Genomic DNA, 22,364 nt, shown 5'->3' on the forward strand with positions numbered 1-22,364 from the left:
GGCTCAGCTCAGTGTGCTTAGCTCAGCATGCACAAGGCCCCAGGTTCCATCCCTAGTGCCAATATATAAGTAAAGAAATAAAGTTCGAGGACTAGGAAGGTAGCTCAGTAGTAGTGTTTGCCTTGCATGCATGAGACCCTGGGTTCGATTCCTCAGCAACATATAAGCAGGAAGTGGTGCTGTGACTCAAGTGGTAGAGCACTAACCTTGAGCTGAAGAGCTGAGGGATAGTGCCTAGGCCCAGAGTTCAGGCCCCACAACCGACAAGGAAAATAAAAAAAAAAGAGAAACAAAGAAATGAAGTTCAAATATACAATTTACCCTTTCCTTTTTACAGTGGTGGGAATTTCAGAGCTTCATGCATACTAAGCAGTGCTCTACCATCAAGCCACACACCCCCATGTATAGTTACTATAGTTTTGGAGTTTGAATTATTACCCATTTCGTCTATCTAGAATATGTAGAAAATAAGTGATATATAAGCTATAAAAAGGAAGATTTAGTGCTGGGAAGGTGGCTCAGTGGTAGAGTGATTGCCTTGCATGCATGAGGCCCTGGATTCAATTCCTCAGCACCACATAAGCAGAAAAAGCCAGAAGTGGCACTGTGGCTCAAGTGGTAAGTGCTAGCCTTGAGCTGAAGAGCTGAGGGATAGTGCCCTGGCCCAGAGTTCAGGCCCCATGACTGGCAAAAAAAAAAAAAAAAAAAAAAAAAAGGAAGATTTAAACTTTTTAAAGGATAGTTTATTTAACCTTTCAACACCACCCTATTTATTCCAACAAAATTTGGCCCTCAATTTTATCCAAGGTGTAGACTATGAATACCACGTCTAAAGCCCTGCGCTAAGAGGCTAATAAGCAACTTATTCAATGTAAAAGAAGGGTGTGGTGGCTGATAATGTTTTCCTCGTAAAAGGTCAGAACCAATCAACAAGATTATTTGTAAAAATCAAAATGGTGTATATGAGAAAAGTAGTTACCTTATCACTTAAAACAAAAAAATCCATAGCTAGTTCTTAAAAAGAATACAGTGAGTCACATTTGGGCCTTAGGAATCTGACATCTCACCCTTAAGAACCCCTAAAGTAAGTCTTTAAGTTCTCACTGCAAGTAATGATGGACCCCAGAAAATTCTGCTTCGTAACAGAGAATATCACATGACTAACTCTGAAACACACATGTCTACATCCACGTTCTCACATGTCAATGTTTGGCGGAGATTTCACAGTTCATTTATTCAGCATGTGTTTATTGAGACTGGCTGCATAGGCTGGGCATGCTGATTGACAGAGCATGTAAAAAATGGCCTCTGCAATGATCTCAGTGAGTGGCAAGGCCAAGAACAAGGAAGGAGACATTCAGGGTTTGGATGGGCATCTCCTAGTACCCTATATTTGGACACGGGAATACTTACTGCTGAGACACAAACACTTCTATTCTCAAGTAGTAAACTGTATTCAACTGTACAATGAGTTGAATAATTGGGTTGCATTTTCAAAAACTCCAAATGTAGTTTTAATTTGCAATCTTGTTCCTGAATCTTATAAAGCCAAATAAGAGAGTCTGTATTTTATGGATAGAAAACTAATATTCTCCCCTCCATTTTTTTTTCCTGGGGACTATAAGCTGAGACTTTCCCCCTTATATCCCTCTCCCTGATGTGTGTTCTGTCCTCAGTTCACCTGGACAAGGAAGATACTGCATTCTATTCAGAATTCCTGTATAATAAGGCCAATGGCTGAAAAAAAATTGGCTTAGGTGGTGTGTGTGTGTGTGTGTGTGTGTGTGTGCTGGGACTTGTACTCAATGCATGGGTGCTGCCCCATTATATTTTTGCTCAAGGCTGGCTCTCTACCACTTAGCCATAGCTCTACTTCTGGATTTTTGGTGGTTAATTGGAAATAAGTCTCATGGATTTTCCTTTGAACTGTGACCTTCAGATCAAGTAGCTAGGATTACAGATGTGAGCCACCAGTGTCTAGCTCTTGGTGCTCTTTATATTAACACCTATCAAGGAAATAGGGACCTGGGATATTACAAAATTTGAAGAAAAAATGACATCAGATGTACAGACAGCTGAAAACACTTTGTGCATAGGTCAGTAATATAATTAAAATATCATGCTGTCTATTTACTCAAGGAAGACTCATCTAAAAGGGCCAAGGAATCTTGAAGAATTATCTAAACCATTCTCCTTCAGACAACAACTCAACTCAATAGGAACTCTTTTTTTTTAATAGATGGAAGAGGAAGTCTAAAATTAAAAGAAGATGCCATGGAATCACTTTCATTTTCCTAGTGCTTCAAAACAAGGTTAATATCTCTGCTCTTAGGAGACTATGAAGGAAATTATAATTCTGAAGTTTACTTTTTTCCCCTTTGTTACAAATGCAGTTGTGTGGCAGAACCTACAAACACAGAAATCTCAGTTTTCAGGTGCTCAAACAACCTCCAGCAGTTGAGTACCCCAAGTTCATGGGTTCTACACACCTGTCACAAACTGATTCGCAGGCAGAAAGGAGGAAGTCATACAGAGGAAAGAAACAACCAGGTATTGCCCCTTTCAGATTTGTGTTGAAAGGTAGGTTCATCAGACAATTTTAGCTATAATGTTTTTGTTAGTTTGCAAGTTGACTTAACATATATTCTTATCAATTATTGGCTCATCACTGAAAAATGAATTTCTAAATTCCTCCTCATTTTGCTGTTCATGTTTGGCTCTCTCAGTGACTTGTTAGCATTCTACTGAAAGATGACAAAGAATAAAACCAAAATCAATCAATATTTTATAGCTACCAACTAGGGGAAGTGAGGTTTCCAACCGTGACTTGGTTACTCATTACACTGGACCTTCATTTTTTCCTCTGATCTTACTTTGATGGTATTTTAATCCATTTGAGCTGGGACCCACCACTACCACCAACAAAAACCAAAGAAATCCCCGAACCAACAACAACAAAAAACCAAAACCAAACCAGAAGCATCATCCTCAACAACAAAGCACCCACAAAAAATAAAACAGCCAATAGAATTCATTATACACTTTGGAAAATAGAATACTTTCGGATATTCAGTGTCCTGACTCCTAATGGGACTCACCTTTGCAATGATCTGATGCAGAGAACTGTAGTACTTTATAGCATACATGAAAACAGCCATACTAGCAGTTGGATTATCCAAAGTGAGAGGTGAGCTGTATCACACCATACTCTTTCTGCCTTCCATTGATTTATTATTCTCCCTCAAAACCACTAGATATAAAACCCCTAAACTCTGATCAGTTCCGATGGATCCCATCACAACTCTTGAAGCATTTACCCAGAGAGGGTGCACTGCAAAACCAACTTGTTTTTATGCTTAAAGCAACCGCCCATCAACTACTCTGTTTTCAACTTCATACAGGAGTAGTCCTTTAGTCAATCTCAAGTCCATCAGAGAGATGGCCACTGACAGTTCCCTGGGCAGGCACTGTGAAGCCTGTAGGAGTCAGCAGGGCTCCTAAGGACTTCACCCACAGCCCGCCCTGGCCTAGCAGGGAAGCAGCTTTCTCATCTGCAGAGAGGAAGACTGTGATGGCTGAAACACACACAGAGCAGCCCTGGGTGAGTTCACAGAGACCAGTGGGAGATTTTTCTGGCCTGGCTGTAGTAGAGTCTTACAGGGAGGGAGGAGAGTCATGAATATGTGATGTGGGAATGAGGGTGTGGCCAGGAGAGGAGAAGAGAACCTGTCCCAGAGGGGGGACTGCACTTGGTACCATGTCTGCTTCCTTGCCTAACCTGCCTGTGGGGTGGTGATGCTCAGGGTCCTTCGCCATTTCCCTCTCCTCTCTAACACAAGCAGGCTAGGGACAGGGACAAGCCTCGCAGGAGTGTGCTCAATACTCAAGCTCTCACAAATACCATGTTTCTTTTGTCAGCAATCATGGCAGGGAGATACTTATTATTTAAATAATGCCACCCTGCTTTATTTAGACTCAGAAGCACACTTTAGGTACTTAAAACAATCATTAGCAAATACTGAGTGGACATTTTAAGACTCCATTACACAGTGTAACATTCCTTTAAAATGAAAAATTGCCCATCAATGAGATTACCAGAAACTTCTCCATCAAGGAACTCACATCTAAATTAAATTGCTTGCTTTTTTACAACAGCAGGCATAAGCAATAGGTAGGTGCCTTGACTTCCATTTTTCTTTATATTTGGGGTTTTAAAAGATTATAATTTATTCTAAATTTCAAATGTAATTGGAGCCTTTCAGAGACTTGGGGAATCAAAGTAGAAATCAGGTTTGAAAAAAAATAGGACAAGAAAAAAAAAACCCACGATCATTTCTGGGTCGGCCTTGGATGACGTCATCACAGGTTCTAAATGTAATAGCCAAGCAAGCAAGCGGTGTACACTAACTCTTCTTCTTTGCCCATGTGACCTCTAACATCCATTTGGGCAAAACAACTAATATTTCAACAATTTTCTTTTTAGTTGAGAAATGGGATGCAGGAGGGAAAGATTAAGGAGAGTTTAGAATGCCAAGGATGAAGCGATGTGAGTGTGAATGTGTGTGTGTGTGTGTGTGTGTGAGTGTTGGTGAGCGCGCACGCGCACGCGTGGGGGGCCGAGGGGAGGAGGCATGAAAACTAACTCTTCCAGCACACACCCCTTTTGCTACTACAAGGACATGCAGCAATCCCATTTACAATAGTAAAAATGCTGAAGGATCTCACGGTTCCTTCGCTCCTGCGACCATCCCTACCCTCTCCTACAAAGCCCTTCTGGCTTTATTGGTGCCAGGGAATTCTTCAGGGGTTAAATGGGGGAGCACGGCCACTACCATTGTTGTAATAAATAAATGAATGAACCAGAACGAACCAGCAATACATCCCTGGGAAGCAAGTATCTGATTTTTCTGCAATTAGAGATGTTAACTGGCACCCATATATTTTTAAAAATTCTGTTTTATCTTTTGATGTGTATGTGTGTGTTCATTATAGACACACATGCATCTATACAAAAAAGAAGCACATACCCCTGCATATACATACATCAATACCTTTAAAAATATTTTAGCATTATTTATTTCAATGAAAAGACAGATAGCTTTAAGAAAAAATTGGATAGGCTAGCAACTCACCTGGAAGGCCTTATTATTTTACATATACAGCATATACAAATACACACACACACACACACACACACACACACATACACACACACACACACACACAAAGGTTTTTTCCCCCCATGCCATACAGAATGCTAAAATATCTGAGATCAGGTTGCTATGCCAACAGATTTTTTTTTCTAAAATGAATAAAATTATTAAGGAGGGAGAGAACATTCTTGACTCCTTTCCTCCCATCCATGAAGCCGAGAGAGGCTCAGGGAGGGCGAGAGGCTGCCAGACAGGGAGGAGGGGAAGGAAAGGGAAGGTGGGTAGAGGGGTGTTTGCTTACCAAAGATGCTGATTTGATCGTGGCAAAGCGCTCTCTGTTCCGATAGTGGAGGGCCTGGCTCTGAACTGACTGGGTAGGCCGCGGCTCAGGCCTGGGATCGCCGTGGCCCGCCTCATCCCTTATGAATACATGACCCTGCAGAAATGGATAAAAACCAGGAGAAAGTCCAGCTGTGCTCTTTCCTCGCCGGCTGCCTCTCTCTCACCCCTCTTTCTGCACAAGCGCTGCTGTTTGAAATGCATAGTTTAGCTCTCTGCTAGTCCCCGCAGCTCCCACGGTACAAAATGAATAAGCAACACATTGCAGCCTTCAGTTAGGAATGTCAGCTGATCGCTAGTGGGATGCCTTCTGAATCCCTGGCAGGCTTTTTCTTTACCTCCAGAATTACATATATGCAAAAGAAAAAAAGAATAGAAAAAACAATGCAATGTACAGACTCCTTAGAACGGTTTGCTTAAAAGGCTGTAACCAAAGAATTCCTTTAAAAATGTCATGTCCATGTCTAGCGGGGAGGATGCTGGTGGCTTTTAACATAAAAGCGAGCCTCCGCCTCATTCCCTTGAAAGATCTGCGCTCTCAATTGAATTTTATTTGAGATCTGGCCGGCAGGATCATCATTCTGCTTTTAGAATCAGTGGAGGCTTGTGCTGAACTGCCTCTCTAGCTTGTGCTCGGAAGATTCGGCAGTCACTGAGGGATCCTGCTTTCCAGTCATGATCGTACACAGTTCTAGCACCTTCTCTCTACAGCTTCTGAAAGGATTTTTTTTTTTTTTAGATTTAAAGAGACAGGCATACAATTCCATCCAAATGATACTTTCACAAATTCTCCCTCAACTCAGCATGGGTATGTCAGCAGAGTAAGCAAAGCTACAATTTAATGTCCTTGACTGATTTAATCAAGCCTGAGCTTCTTGATGGACAAAGATGATTAATCTCATTCTAACACCCGGCAAAAAAAAGCACATTCCCTGTAAGCGTAATAATGGATGTTTCTTAGATGTAACTGGGATGACTTTTAAAGGGGAAAGGCTTCTAGACGATGCTCCACTCAATAAAAGATGAAGCGGTCAGTCAGTGAGTAGCTCTAATGCTTTAGATTAAAAAAAAAAATCTCTAGTAATTTTCAGCTCAAAATCATGTACAACTGGGGGGTGTTTTTCAGCTGCACACGTTCAGGATGAGGAAGGAGAAACCAATCCCCTATTTCCCCCGGGTTCTAGGAGAAACCATTTATGAGAGAGGTCAGTTTTGCATTTTGTCCACGACTACTTGAAATTTTCCTAATTGCTCTTTCCTTCATTAGAAAGCAAGACACAAATAGGCTTAGAAAACACAAGATTGTCTTACTGTCCAGAATGATGAAAAGTCAAAACATAAATTCTTTGGAGGGAAATGAAAATTTTACATCCACATTTTTTTTTATGTAAAAGCCAAGACCTATTATTAAATTTATTGTAGGACTGATTTTCTTTTGATTTTTTTTTTTTGGTGTTTTGATATGTGGGGCAGGAAGTTACTGTGACATCTATGTTCAAATATTGTTTTCTGTTTATATGTGGCAGTTCAGTGAATATCTTTAATAAACTTTCAATTGTGAGCAAATCCATCATATTCAGTGGATTTTCTACAGCTATTCTGTCCAGTAGGATAGCCACTAACAACATGTGCCTTACTGGAATTAAATTATTTTTTTAAAAAAGGAAATTAAATGTAAAATTTAATTCCAAAGTTTATCAACTACATTTCAAGCACTTAATGACCATAGGTGGTGGCTCCTAGATTGGACAACAGAGATATAGAATGTGTGTCCATCTGTCCATCTATGCAGAAAGTTCTATCAGGCTAAGCTATAGGTTCAAAATGTACCTCTAAAGATGGGTGTGGTGGCACAGGCTTGTAATCTCAGCACTGAGGAGGCTGAGGCAAGAGGATTTTGAGTTTGAGGCCAGCCTGGGCTATGTAGCAAGAACTTGTTTTTGAAATGTAGAAGAATATTGCTTAAAGGATCAATTAAAATTCTTTGTATTATTTTCTGGAAGATGGGTGTGCCACTGTAATTCATTTCCTGGGTTTAATGTTCTGGATAAGGCACTGGGGCCTACCACCATTTTGTTACTATGTATTTATTAGTACATCCTATTTATGCCTGAAATCAAACTGACTTAATATGACAGTCACTTAAAATGCTACCAATCATAAGAGATCAACCAGAGAGAGACATGTGGTTTTTTATGCAATCTAACACAAGTCTTAATTTTGGTGAAGATAAGCTAACTTATTAATAATACACTGATAGGGAAGGACCCTAAATATGTAGCAGCAGCTGCATTTCAAATAACAGTAAGTTGACTTACCTAGCTATGTAACATATCAAATATATTTGTATGCAAATATATATAATTTTCCTAGCTTTTTATGTCTGATAAAAATGAATATTTTAAGTTCAGTGCCCTGTTCATCAAATGAAAAGCCATATTATATTTTCCAAGTTCACTAAAGGTAAGCAAATTGAAAAGGTGAAGTCAAAAAATCACATGACCCACTAAATATATCTTAAAAATCATGCTTTTTTTTTTTTTTTTTTTTTTTTGCTGGTTTCTGGTGGCTCAACGCCTGATCACAAACTTCACTGTAATATTCTGGACAAGAAGCTTTACTTTTCTGTAGAGATTCCCCCCTGGGTGTCAAACATAAAACTTCTGGGATGAAGATTCATGGAGTAGTAATTTCCCTCAAGTTTGTATCAATTGGAATCCCTCTGGATTGCAATGTATTTTGGGAGTACTTTTACTAGAGTGCCTATCACTCTTATTTGTCAATCTTATCCTGAGGCTGTGGGCTTTTATAAGGCAGAGCAAATGTGAACTGAAAAAAAAAAATTCAGTCTCCCCCCCACCCCCCAGCACCTGGCCTAGTGCTTGATACTTAGTTGGCATTCAGTAAATGTTTGCTGAATAAATAAGCTCAAGAATACAAGTCTGGAGAGATTTTGAGAAAATGACATTTTCTCTTGGATTATTTAACAGAATTCAAATTTGTATTTCATAAAAATCTGCCACTTCTGTACTCTAAGAAAGTCATAAAATAGTGACACACACATACACAAACACACCTTTATGCAGTGTGTGTGGAGTGTGTCTAAAAATGGCTTTTTTTTTCTGATGATGTGAGGCCTTTCTATAGACACCCACACTTTTCTTGCTGTGAAGGAGAAATCAGCAAACCCTCAGTTTCTCCTTTGTTTTGTTCATTTCAAAATTATTACGTGGTTGTGTAGCAGGTGTGGTCACCAAATCCTGAGGCTAGAGGAGCGGAGGAGAAGCAGGAACGGCAAGGTACACATGGAAGGGGTTAGGTTAGGGCAGAAGATGGAAAGGGGCAGGAGAGAGGAGGCTCTGGATCCTCCTATGTGATTTTACTTTTACTTTGCCATATGTGGCTTTGGCCTGCTGGTCAGCAAAAATAATTGAAGGGCTGCTGAAGCAAGGGAAAACTAAACCCCAACAGTGTAGACCCTCACGGCCAATTTTCTTTGATTCCCCTCTATAAAAATAGTGAAACACTGACCAGTAGAAAGGGCCAAGTAAAGCTTTAAGAGTTAAGATAAAATGACTTAAAAAAATATTTTTTTGCTAAGTAATCCCTGAAAAGTGGCCACTAAGACAGGATTTGGCATATCTCAAGTAATAATGATTGAATAGTAATTTTTTGAAATATTTATTTATTGGTGCTGATATTGGGGCATGAATTTAGGGGCCTTGCCCTCTTATTTGGCTTTTTCACTTTTTTTTTTCACCCATGGCTCGACAATTTGAGCCATGTCTCAAGTTCTGTTGGGTTGTTTTTTTTTCTGGTTAGTTGGACATAAGATAGTCTAATTAACTGAGTTGCCTACCTAGGCTGGCTTTAAATTGTGATCCTCCAATCTTAGCCTCCTGAGTAGCTATGATTACAGGTGTGAGCCACTTTTAATATATGAAAGTCTCATGATCTATACCAACAGATGGCAACAAGAGGCAACATATGTATATTTTTAACAAAAATATTATTTTTAACAAAAATATACATATACCTGTGTTGTGTTTTTGCTTTGTAATGTTGTGTATAAAACCTAGGGTCTTGTGCCTACTCGACATAGACTTTACCAGTGAGCTGTACCCTAGACCATACAAACGCCTCTTAATTGACAAACTAAAAACATAATGGAGTCTATAGTGGAGGCAGTGTCATCTCCCTTTGCAGGTGCTGCCTACACAGTAACGTTAAGAAGTGGGAAGGAGACTCACAAGCTAAACTGTGTTGAACCTTTGGCCTGGCATGTCCTGACAGAGTTTAGCCCACAAAACACCAATTGAGTGTGGACAGATAGACATGGTCCTGGAGGGCTGAAAGAGAGGTCTATGAGGACTTACAATGTACGGTGGCAGCACCGGTGAGGGGAAGATAGACATGCTTAAAGTTGATGTTGTTAGCATATGTTCTTAGACTTATCAACTCATTCTTGTTCAAAAAGAAGATTTGCTAGCTACTCAGGAGGCAGAAATCTGAGGATTGTGGTTCAAAGCCAGCATAGACAGGAACATCTATAAGAATCTTTATCTCCAACTAACCATCATAAAGCCAGAAAAGCTCCACTTCTGAGCATCACCCTGGAGAGAAAAAACTCAGGAACAGCACCCAGGCCCTGAGATTAAGCCTCCCTCCACCCTACATATACAAAAAGATTTGATCAGGATCCTTTCAGAGCCTAGGAAAATGGGGTATAAGCAAAAACTGGGGAGAAAGATGTAACCTGAAATTCTATGCAAAGAAAAGCTTCACGGTCCTGCTAAAAATCTGTCTTTATTCTGACACATGGCAGATAGTTGTAAGCCAAGGCCTAGTTACACACAACCTTTAAAACTAAATTACTTCCTGTATAAAATGGCAATCTGTTTGGATATGATTTGATTGTAATGATCAAGGGAGATAAAAATCCTTCACCTCTAGAGAGGGATGCGGGAGAATGAGGAAAAGGGTGCTATTAATTAAGTTGCATTGTATGTACAAAGTAACATGTTGAATGGTAACCCTTTTATACAACTACTTAAAGATAATTGAAAAAAATTCCTCTCTCCCCCCTTTTTAAAAAATATTCTTGGGTTGGGAAGGTGGCTCAGTGGTAGAGTGCTTGCCTTGCATGCATGAGGCCCTGGATTCAATTCCTCAGCACCACATAAGCAGAAAAAGCCGGAAGTGGCGCTGTGGCTCACGGGGTAGGGCACTAGCCTTGAGCTGAAGAGCTGAAGGACAGCACCCAGGCCCAGAGTTCAGGACCCACGACCGACCAAAAAATAAAAAATTCTGGTATCTGTCAAGCATGTTTTTATTGTCTCAAGTATTATCACTGGACAAACCATTAACTCTTTCAAACCATCAAGACAATACTTAAGATTATTTAAATAGCCACTCTGTAAGCCACTATGTCCCATAAACCAAAATAGTGAAATGTTGAGTTTTTGGTAACTAGAGTATTGGTTCATTTGTTCATTCATTTGTTCATTCCACAGATAACTTGGGATGAAGTAAGTACTTCATGAAGCACTTTAATGAATTTACCTCCTCTGTGCCAGACACTTTTCTAAGTATTGGGGATACCAGGCCAAGTAGGCATGGCCCTTGCCTGGTAGAATTCACATTCTATTCATGAAATAATAAATTAATACATAATGTACCTTTATATAGTGACAAGGATTAAAAAGAAAATAAAATAGGATAATGAAGTAATGGCTAAAGACAATTATACAATATATTTTTTTAAGTACTAGAGTTTGAATTCAGGGGTTTGTGTTTAATTGGCAGGTACTCTATCACTTGAGCCATATTCTAGCCTTTTACTTGGCTTTATTGTTGTTGTTGTTATTGGATAAGGTGTCACTCTTTGCCCAGGCTGGCCTGACCTGGTAGCTTCCTATTTATACTTGTGTGTGGTTGGATTTACAGGTATATTCCACCACACCCAGCTTCTTATTGGTTGAGATTGGGGCCTTGCTAACTTTTCTCTCTGGTAAGCCTCAAACTGCAATGCTCTTGATTTCTACCTCCTAAGGAACAGGGATTACAGGCATATGCCACTATACACAGTATGCTATATGATAATTTGATGATATGCTGGCCTTTCTCAATTTCTGGACCGGAACGCAAGGAAAACTAGTAAGTGTTTTGTAAAAACAGGCTACTGTATTTCTTCTAAAATAATCTTTGTGTTCACAAATTATGATAGACTCTGAAATGCATCATGGATCCTCATTTTGAGATGCATTTCTGGTTTCAGCTGAGTGGGGGTCCTGTTAGCTGTCATTTCCTAATAGCTGTTCCTTTGGGGGAAGCCTCAGATTCAGAGCACACCTGCTTCTATTCCATGATGGATATGGGCTGGGGCATCCAGACTAGGGCCGTTTCTGCCCAGTGTAGACAACATGGAAGGGCTGAATGAGCTCCAGAACTGTCTGTGGGGCTGGTTGCAGGGGCCTTTTTCATAATTCAGCTTCTGTTGTGCCCTGCCCCTCTCACAGGGGTTCATCGCAAGGGCTGTCCTAATTAAACAAAGAACTCCAGCAGGGCTAAACTGTCTCAGCTTGGTTTCCTGGAAAATCCAATCTGAGATAAGTGTCCCCTAACCCTACAAGAGATAAAGTATAGCTATTATCCATCTTCACGTAGAAGGGACTGACTGTACTAGTGGCTTCTGAAAAATCCACTTACAAGGGAATGCCTAAGTGGGTTCGACATTTCTTGATATGAGAGAAACAGGCCTTGTCCAGGCCGGAGGAGGGCAGGGGAGAGCTGCTTCTTTCAAGACTACAGGAATATTGCCTGGTGCTTGTGGCTCCTGTCTTTCATTGTAGCTACTCAGGAGGCTGAGATCTGAGGATCTCAGTCCAGCGACATCTCAGGCAGGAAAATCTGAGACACTTAATTAACCAGCAAAAAGCCAGAACTAGCAGTGTAGTTCAAATGGCAGAGCACCATTAGTAAGCAAGTAAGAGCCAGAGATTTTGAGTTCAAGACCTAGTACCAGACCAAGGGGTGGAGTGGGGAATGATTACAGGAACAGAAATACAAGATTTTAGGAGCTTGGAGGAACACAACCTGAAGGAACACAAAGTTTGTGACCTGTCCAAAGTAAAATAGATTTGACAGCAGCAGACAGAATTACAGACTAGAGGGCTGGGAAGGTGGCTCAGTGGTAGAGCGCTTGCCTTGCATGCTTGAGGCCCTGGGTTCAATTCCTCAGCACCACATAATCAAAAAGAAAAAAGCCGGAAGTGGCGCTGTGGCTCAAGTGGTAGAGTGCTAGCCTGCGCCCAGGCCCAGAGTTCAGGCCCCACGACCGGACCCCCTCCCCCCCCCCAAAAAAAAAGAACTACAGACTAGATTCATCATTCTTAAGAGTTTAATATACAAAATTTTCTACTGGGAGTTTAAAATACTTCCATTGTTTTCTTTTTAAAGAATATCTGTTTTTAAGCTCAGGTGTAAGGACTAAGTGGATATCATGACAAGACAATGTTTAAGTTTTCATCTTATTTTGTCCTTCCCTCTTCCATGTATCTCTTTCTTTCAATGTTTTTTTGAGTAAAACAGTGATTTTTTTAAAATTTTTATTTATTTATTTATTTTGCTAGTCCTGGGCTTGAACTCAGGGCCTGGGTGCTGTCCCTGAGCTTCTTTAGCTCAAGGTTAACATTCTACCACTTGAGCCACAGCACCACTTATGGCTTTTTCTGTTCATGTGGTGCTGAGGAATTGAACCGAGGGGTTCATGCATGCTAGGCAAGCATTCTACCACTAAGCCACATTCCCAGCCACGTGATTTTTTTCTTATTCATTGGTCCTGGGCACTATCCCTGAGACTGTCTGCTTAGGGACACTCTACTACTTTGAGCCACAGCTCCACTTCCAGTTTTATGATGGTTAATTGGAGTTAAAAGTCTCATGGAGCTGGGTGCCAGTGGCTCATACCTATCATCCTAGCTACTTAGGAGGCTGAGAACTGAGGACTGTGGTTCAAAGCCAGCCAGGGCAGGAAAGTCTGTGAGACTCTTATCTCTAATAAACTACTCAGAAAAAGCCAGAAGTAGAGCTGTGGCCCAAGTGATAAGAGTGCTAGCCTTGAGCACAGAGAGGCTCAGGACAGAGCCTACAGCCAGAGTTCAAGCCTCAGGACTGGCAAAAAAAAAAAAAAGAGTCAAATCACCACCCTCAGTTCTCAGACTCCTGATTAGCCAGTATTACAAGTGTGAGCCACCAGCACCCCATTTGTTGTTGTAAGTATTGGGGATTGAACTCAAGGCCTTATGTTTGCTAGGTATGTGCTCTACCACTTGACATCATGCCTCCAGCTCAGCTCCTTTTTGTATTGTTAATTTATTTTGTTTTTGGTATTGAGACTTGAAATCTGGGCCTCACTGATACTCTACTAGTTGAGCCACACCTCAGTCAGGCTCTCTTGCTGTTTGATTGGAGATTAGAGTCTCATGGATTTATATGCCCAGGCTGGCTCTGAATCATGATCCTCAGATCTCAGCTTCCTAGGAAAGTAGAATTACAGGCCTGAGCCACTGGTGCCAGCTGTATTGGTTATAGTTGAGCTACTGTCTGACAATGCCAGGGCTGGCCTGGGCTGTGATCCTCCTACTTGTGCTTCCAAATATTGCTAGGTATGACAGATATGTGTCAATGTACCCAGACATTGTGCTTCCTCTGTAGCTAGAATTATAGGTATGCTACTGCTCTTGGCTATTGGTTGAGATGGGCTCCCTTGAATTTTTTATTCCTAGGTTGGTCTTGAACCTAGGTTTTCATGGTCTGTGTCTCCTAAATAGTGCCTGGTCCCTTCTAGATTAAATCCTCATATTAGGTGCAGTAAAATTTATAAGGACATACAGTTATTTGTGTGACTTTTTGCTTAGCCTTCCTCATGATGATAAGCTCTTTGAAGACACCATGTCTGTTCTATTTCTTCTGTATTTCCAGAGTTGACCACAGCCCCTGGCACATAGAGATCCGCAACAATATTTGTTATGTAAATGATTAAGCTCATCAGCTTTAGGAAAGCAACAAGTAATCCTCCTATTCACAACTGGATACCAGTGAATTTTCTCCTGCCTTTCCTTCTTTCCAATTCAATTTCTTTTTCCTCCCCAGAAAAAAGTACAACCAATAAAAGTGAAAGTGAAAAAAACTTTAAAAAAAAATCCAAAACTTCAACCCACTTTTTCCTGGAATGAGAATGTGCTATCACTCATTAAAATACGTGCACACATTCCTCACCTATACCTAACAAGATAAAAATTAGAAGGGACACTTTACTAATTTCACATGATGAACTATTTACCAAAAGCCTCTCAAATACTTTTGGGAAATACATAGAAACATTGTTAGTAATTCTAATTCACATTCTAGAAACTGCTTTGAAAAAAAGCTTTTTTTTAAAAAAGTATTTTTTAAGTATTTTTTTAAAAAAGTATTTGTTCATGAAGAATTTCAGGGCTAGTGTGGTAGCCTAAGCCTTCAGTCCTTCTATGTGGGAGGCAGAGATCAGGGGAACATAGTTTGAGACCAATCTTGGCATAAAATTTTGTAAGACTCCTATCTCTACTACTATTGATCTCAGTGACAAACGGAAGTAAAATAAGGATGAGTACAGTTCGGGTTGGCTCAGCATGAATAAAGTGAGACCTCATCTTGAAAATAACCTATACAAAAAGGGGTTTTAGGCACGGTTCAAGTGGTAGAGCGCCTGCTTTTTGCAAATGAGGCCCTGAGTTTAAATCCAAGCATTGCCAAAAGAGATAACAGGAAGAAAATAGGGAAAAAAGACATGATTAATAGGTCACCATTGGGAAGCTTTGATGGCTGGCAAGTCTGAAGGGTACCGGTTTAAAGGAGAATTGGGTTCTGTGATGTGAGACTTAGCTTTTTTTTTTTTTTTTTAACATTTATTTATTGATGGTGGTGGACATGGGAGCAAGCAGAGGAGATGAAGAAAAAGGCCTGCACAGTCTTCTGCTACTTTTTCACCGAAAGAGAACTGTCAGTGTTGGGTTTCCTCCCACAATTCAGTTGTAAAGTGGGTATTGAGACTTGAACTCTGGGCCTCACTGACACTGGAAGCATCTGGAAGCCAAGTGGGCTAACCTTGGCTCACTGGGTGGTGAACCCCAAGTGTAAGGACCAGCAGGAAACCTACCTTCTTGTGCACAATGGAGGAGCTGGAGTTTACTGTGCCTTCCTCATCATGTGACATGACCATCTCAGAGCTGCTCTGGTCCATGAGCTCCTGCATGCTGTTCACGCTGCTGCTCTGGCTGCCAGTGCTCACTGACACACTGGGGATGGAGTGGTTGCTGCCTAGGCTGTCCATTTCCCTGGTCAGGGTGCTCCCATGTTCACTGTCCTAGAGAAATAGGGCACCAGGGTTAGAAACCAAAAGATTGGAAATGAAGTGCCAATCCACTAAGAGACTAAGCATGTTCAGTTGCTTTTCTGCCAACCTGCAGGGGGAAACTCATTATGGAGCAACTCTGATTCACCTCCATGCCTTCCTCTAGTGTGGTTCTGGATGTGGGTCCTAAGGTTCTCAATGCATCTATCCCGGGGCTTAATTGTACACAACTAGCACAATTGGGATGCTGCCACTAAGCAGAACCAGTTCAGGTTTGTGAGAGCTTCCTGGAGCACATCAAGGTGCTAGAGAGATGACTGGCTACTAAGCAGGTGACCTGCAGGATACCTGCAGTCATAGCAGTGGTCACTTGAACCCAAACTGGGATGGGAAGTTTTCAGAGATGCGATGAGCTCCGTGCTCCTGTGTGCATCATTATTGGGCAACTTCATGTCTGAGCAGGGATATTAATTTTACTGTCCTAGACAGGTAATTAAATTCTGCCTCCCTTAAGCAATTCTATCTTGTTTCTTCTGTAGTCTTATTAAATATATCTGTTAAATAATACTGGCATTCATCACTGTTGGCCCAAAGACTATTTGAAAAGTTGTAAAATAATCTGAATGTATAATTTATCCATCACAATGGAATATCTTTAGATATAAGATTAAATAATATAAATCAACCTAGCTACAAATAAACCCCATTTTCAAAGAACTATACTATACACAGATAACTTTAATGAATTGTTACTTAGTCGTGGCAATATAAGGAATCACTGGGTAGTACAAAATAGTACATAGTATATTGTATTTTAATAAATTAACTTCTCCATTTCTACATATGCAATCAAGAGATTTTATAGTTCAACTCTATTTCCTAAGTATTGTGTTTATGATTACTGGTAAAATAATTTTGCTTTGTTTTATATTAAAAAGCTAACATACATTCATTCTTCACTCCTTTTTATTTAGTTTTAACTTGTTCAAAACTAATTCCTGGAGTAATCCTCTTATTCCTATTCTTTCTGGCTTTTTTACTTACATCTCTTTGCTCTGCCTTCAATGTCTTTATCCCAGTTCCATACTTTTTGCATATAAACATGAAACAGCCTTCCCCGTATCTATGGGCCTTTGCACAGGCTGAACCCTCCCACATTTCCTTCTTAGCTCAATTTCCAAATCTCAAAATAACTTTTTTTTTTTTTTTTTGTCTTTCGTGGGGCTTGAACTCTGGGCCTAGGCACTGTCCCTGAGCTCTTTCTTCAGCTCAAGGCCAGCGCTCTACCATTGGAGCCACAGTATCACTTCTAGTTTTCTGGTGGTTAATTGGATATAAGAGTCTCATGGACTTTGCTTGCCTGGGCTGGTTTTTTAAAATTATTATTATTGTGAAAATACCATACAGAGGGGTTACAATTACATGGGCAAGATAGTAAGTCCTGGGCTGGTTTTGAACCGAGATCCTCAGATCTTAGCCTCTTGAATAGCTAGGAGTACAAGTGTGAGCCATTGGTGCCCGGCTTCAAAATAACTTTTGATGCCTGTATCTTCTTGTTTATTTTTTTCTTCTGGTCCAAGACTGGGACTCAAACTCAGTACCTTACACTCTTGCTCATTGGTTAGCACTCTACCAATGGAACCATACTTCCAAGGCCAGTGTCTCTATTTTCTTATCCTTTTTACAACCCACAGCAATCTACTACTTGTCCATCCTTGTCCCATTAAACTACTTTAACAAAGGTCACCAAGGACACACTATTCTAAAACCCACTTGACCTGACCTCTCTGGTATCAGACACCATTGTGCTACTTAAAGCTGTGAACTTTCTTAACATCTGCTCATGTATGACATGGGCCTTCTTCCCTTTCAACTTCTTGATTCATGACTACTTTAAGGCTCTTGACTTCCAACCAGCTTTCTCATTCCCAGACTTCTTTCTTCTATTCTATATTTGTGTATCCCAACCAACTGCTCATCATCACCGTTCAGGTGGCTCAATCATTATCTTCTTGGTCTTCAACTAATTCTTTTATGTGTGTGAGGAATCAGGAAGCCATCTAACCTGAGAAAACTTCCATTTGTACATAATATCAGGAGGAATGGATGCTATGACCTTGAACTTAACAAACACCATCTTCAAATCATCCCAAACTTACTCTTTCTCCTTAGAACTTCTTGTCTTTTCTTGGTATGAACATATGCCTAAGCCACCCAGGCTCAAGTGTTAAATTACCTTAATTCCTCATTGTCACTGTTACTTTGTCAAAAACCATTCACATCATGTCTTAGGTGTCACCTGCACCAATGCTGCCTATTTGTCTTCCATTAAGGACCCCTCAATGGCCATGTGCCTTACATGAGAGTTGTTCTATGTCTTCTAGGATCCCTGCATGTCTCTTCAGGGTGTACCTGCAGGGTTATCTTCAAAAGTATTCCTTCTATCCAGAAAGTTCTCACATGGTGGACATTCTGTGAGGGTAGGCTGGAGTAAGCCATACCTACCTCTTCATCTTCTTGGGACTCATTTAAGGGTCCATTTCGAGTCTCTTGGAAGAGGATTTTTTTCATTTTCCGGTACTGTAGGTTGTCCAGCTCACGCACAGCATCTTTGGTCCTCTGTATGAGGTCAATGAGGACTCGAGGTGGTCGTTCCCGCCGAACAAAGTCATGCTGTTTCAGGAAGGTGAAAGAACAAACTGCTATCTGAGGTGTAAGATGTAGGTATAAAAGCAAATAGGGAAATATAAACAGTTCTGAGCTTTGCAGAAATAGCCAAGTGTGTGTGTGTGTGTGTGTGTGTGTGTGTGTGTGTGTGTGTGTGTGTGTGTGTGTGTGTGTGTGTGTGTGTGTGTGTGTGTGTGTGTGTGTGTGTGTGTGTGTGTGTGTGTGTGTGTGTGTGTGTGTGTGTGTGTGTGTGTGTGTGTGTGTGTTGGTACTGGATACTTTCTGGTGCTGGCACTTTTCCTGGCCAGGCTCTCGCTTTGAACTGTTATCTACAGATCTCACTCAACTTTCTGAATAGCTAGGATTACAGGCATGAGCCACTGGTGCCTGAATAGTATTTTAATGCCAGGAAGAAATGTGAAGAAAAGACAGATTATTGAGGAATAAATAATAGTAATAATAATTTGTGGAGCTTTGTCTTTTGTGTTTTTTTAAAAAAATTATTTATTTATTTATTTATTCCGGTCATGGGGCCTGAACTCTGGGCTTGGGCACTGTTCCTCAGCTCTTCAGTTCAAGGCTAGCATTCTACCACTTGAGCCACAGCACCACTTCTGGCTTTTTCTCCTTATGTGGTGGTGAGGAATCGAATCCAGGGCCTCATGCATGCAAAGCAAGCACTGTACCATTGAGCCACCTTCTCAACCCTGTTATTTTGTTTTAATTATTTAAGTTTATCTATCACTGGAAAAGCCCTTGATGGGTTGGTTTACTATATTTCTTTAGCATTTATAATATAATTTTAGCTTGTTATTCTTTTTTCTCTATTTTTCTTTGGTCAGAACACTTGCTATTTCTATCTTTTTGTTGTCCACTTTCCTAAATTTTATCTCTTTTCTCTTCCCTTATTTTAATATAACCAATATTTGTTTACATACCCTGCACCCATACTTAGCCATGGTAGCTCTTTTCTCATTTCCCATTTCTTGTTTGGTTGTTTTAAAAATCTTTGTCTACTTCAAAGTAATACAGATACCATCTCTTCTCTAGCGTTTTGCTCTTGCTGTCTCTCCCTGTAGACTTGTGAAGCTGTGGCTCAGGTAGACAAAATGGTTCATGTCTAGAACCTGTGGCTCAGGCACAAGGGGGTCAAGTCTGGCCCTGTTGCTTCTGTTACCAGATTCCTGTGACCTGACACTCAACAAAAAAAACCTTTACTTTTAGGTGAGCTGGCTTCAGATCTACTTTTTCACTAAAACGCAAAGACAGAAAATCAGAGAACAATGTCTACAGGGTCTAAAGAAGAAAACAAAACAAAACATAAATCCCTGACCCAGACAAGGTGCTATTCAATGATAAAGACTGCTGACATTTTTAAACTTTACAAATTTAGAGGCCTTCTGAGTTTTTCTTAAAAACAAACAAACAATAATAAAAACTGTTCAGGAATAAAACCCAGCCAATTTGGAGTGAAACAAACAAAAAACAGGGTTGAAGACCACACATAAAGAAAAAGATTACAAATCTGGAGTGCTGCATATATTAATATTGCAGGAGATCTACACATTGTGCTGATGGTGATGGACCACATGTGTGAAATTTATAGCCGTACATAGAAAAACACCACAGAGAGATACTGAAAATTATGTTTCAATCAACGGATGTGGTTCACATGATATTCTTGCCATTATCGCCTATAGTGTAATGTCATATAAATGTATGCTTTGGCAGCCATGCACCTTCACTGCTGAAAGATCTGCAACAACTTTGGCACTCGAACCCCTGACAGACTCAGACCTGAGGGTATTGCATTAAAATCTATGCCTGTTGTTAGGCACAGAAACATCACTATGATGACCACAGCTAGTAGGGAATACTCTTGTGTGTGTGTGTGTGTGTGTGTGTGTGTGTGTGTGTGTGTGTGTGTGTGTGTGAGCGTGTGTGTGTGTGTGTGTGTGTGTGTGTGTGTGTGTGCGCCTTGGGCTTGAACTCGAACTCAGGGCCTGAGCGAACTTCCTAAGCTTCTTTTGCTCTACCACTTAAGCCTCAACTCGACTCCAGACTTTTTGGTGGCTAATTGGAGGTAAGAGTCTTATGGACTTTCCTGTTTTGGCTAGCTTTGAACCATGATCCTCAGATCTCAGCCTCCTGAGTAGCTAGGATCACAGGTGTGAGCCACTAGCACCTAGCTAAGAATAATCTTTATTGGAAGGAAAAAAAAAAGAGGGGAGGAATGGGAAAAAGGACAAGTAAAGGGTAAGCAACCCATGGGGAATTTATGGCACATACATCATGGTGATCTTGCTGTTTTTTTTGCCTACTGCCATCTCTGGGTAAATGACAAGGGACGTTCTAACCTAGTTTGCCAGGATGCCCTGACACAGTAATGATTTACCAAGTCCTCCCACAGTGGGACTTCAACACTTCCATCTCAAATATAACTGAAAATTTACCCGTAACAATTCTGCTGATGTTGGCCTTTCCTGAGGTATTTTCTGCAAGCAGTAATCAACAAATCTCCTGAAGGAGTCTGTCCTGTGTGGGAATATATGAAGAGAAGGCCAAATGAGGGGCTGCAGAGTGAGCACTTGATTATATAAAACAACTTCATTCTAGACAAACTTGTGCATGTTAGGAAATTTTTAAAATCCAGTGGTTTGGAATCTTAAGAGAACTGGAATATTTCCATGTTCTCAAAGTTTTAAGGTACCTGAGGTTAATTCTTCTGGATGACATTGTTAGTCAACATGGACACACACAGTCACATATAAGGAAGCATACTTAGGTTAAACCATAATGCATATCAGAAAATGAAAACCACCACACTACACTAATATATAATTGTTCAGTGCATTCTTCTCCTAAGAGGTAACAACCCTCATGTTGTCGAGTCCATATTCTTCATGTCTAGTTAATATTCCTCCCTGTCCTAACAAGGGAGCAAACCCAGAGGCACAAGGCATAGAGGACCTAGGGATATAATTTCTGAAGAAAATTACTTTCTGTCTTGAAAACCCCACTTTGTCTGCTTTCTAGAACTTTTGTGGCCTCCATGTTATGTAGATGTTATATTTTGGGGGAAGGAACAATACATTTCCCTAATCGTACTAAACATTCTGTCCCTCTTCTTAAAGTAAACTGATGACAATTAGGAAAGATAAACGGGGCTGATGAGGGTGTGACTGGCAGGACTTGTGAGGCTAGGTGGCAGGGTGTGTTCCCCTGGGATTTCAGATGCTGTACACAGTAGGGACACAGCACCAGCCCAGGTAAAGGGCAGAACTAGAAACTGCACATGTGCTTCCTGATAGCACCACAGGTGTAAAGACACTGCTTGCGGGACATCAGTGTCACTGGCTGTGACATACAATGAAGGGTCAGCTATAGAAACTGCAATTTAATGAGACTGTCAGCTGCTAGGAGCATTTTATTGGAGATGTAGAAGGACAGCAGTCTTACCATTCACTGGACTGCAAGGTGGGGGAGTCATTCTGAGCGATGTGATACAAAGCACTCATTGCGTTCATGTTGAAAAGTGGGGGCTTCCTTTCCGCTGCAAGGGAAGAAACATGATAAGGCCATTCAGGAAAGAGACCAGGCAGAGAGAGAGACATAAGGAACTCTGTGCAAAGCTTGGCTTCCCAATCGATAGACAGCTCATTACTGTCATCATGCCACACGACCCACTTATTTTAATCTCGAAGGTCAGCCCAGGATAGCCATTCACAGACTGCTGGTCTTTTAATGGACATTGGCAAAGCTCCTAACACAGCCTGCTTCAAATGGTGTGAGAAAAATTCCTTGTGTCTTTT

At 40.7% G+C, this 22,364-nt stretch overlaps 1 protein-coding gene across 2 annotated transcripts in view; it reads right to left on the reverse strand.

Moving 5' to 3' along the window:
• Positions 1-22,364, reverse strand: part of LOC138807781 (serine/threonine-protein kinase TAO3) — a 134,958-nt gene that overhangs the window by 30,713 nt on the left and 81,881 nt on the right. For both annotated transcript variants that reach the window (XM_069993542.1, XM_069993543.1), the window contains exons 10-14: positions 22,012-22,105; positions 21,006-21,087; positions 18,391-18,558; positions 15,691-15,897; positions 5,455-5,589 (exon numbers count right to left, since the gene is read on the reverse strand). In XM_069993542.1, the coding sequence (XP_069849643.1) occupies positions 5,455-5,589; positions 15,691-15,897; positions 18,391-18,558; positions 21,006-21,087; positions 22,012-22,105 (686 nt within the window). The remainder of the gene's footprint in view (positions 1-5,454; positions 5,590-15,690; positions 15,898-18,390; positions 18,559-21,005; positions 21,088-22,011; positions 22,106-22,364) is intronic.

This window comes from Dipodomys merriami, unplaced genomic scaffold (assembly GCF_024711535.1).
Source record: "Dipodomys merriami isolate MVZ:Mamm:240054 unplaced genomic scaffold, mDipMer1.0.p SCAF_433, whole genome shotgun sequence".
NCBI lineage: Eukaryota > Metazoa > Chordata > Mammalia > Rodentia > Heteromyidae > Dipodomys > Dipodomys merriami.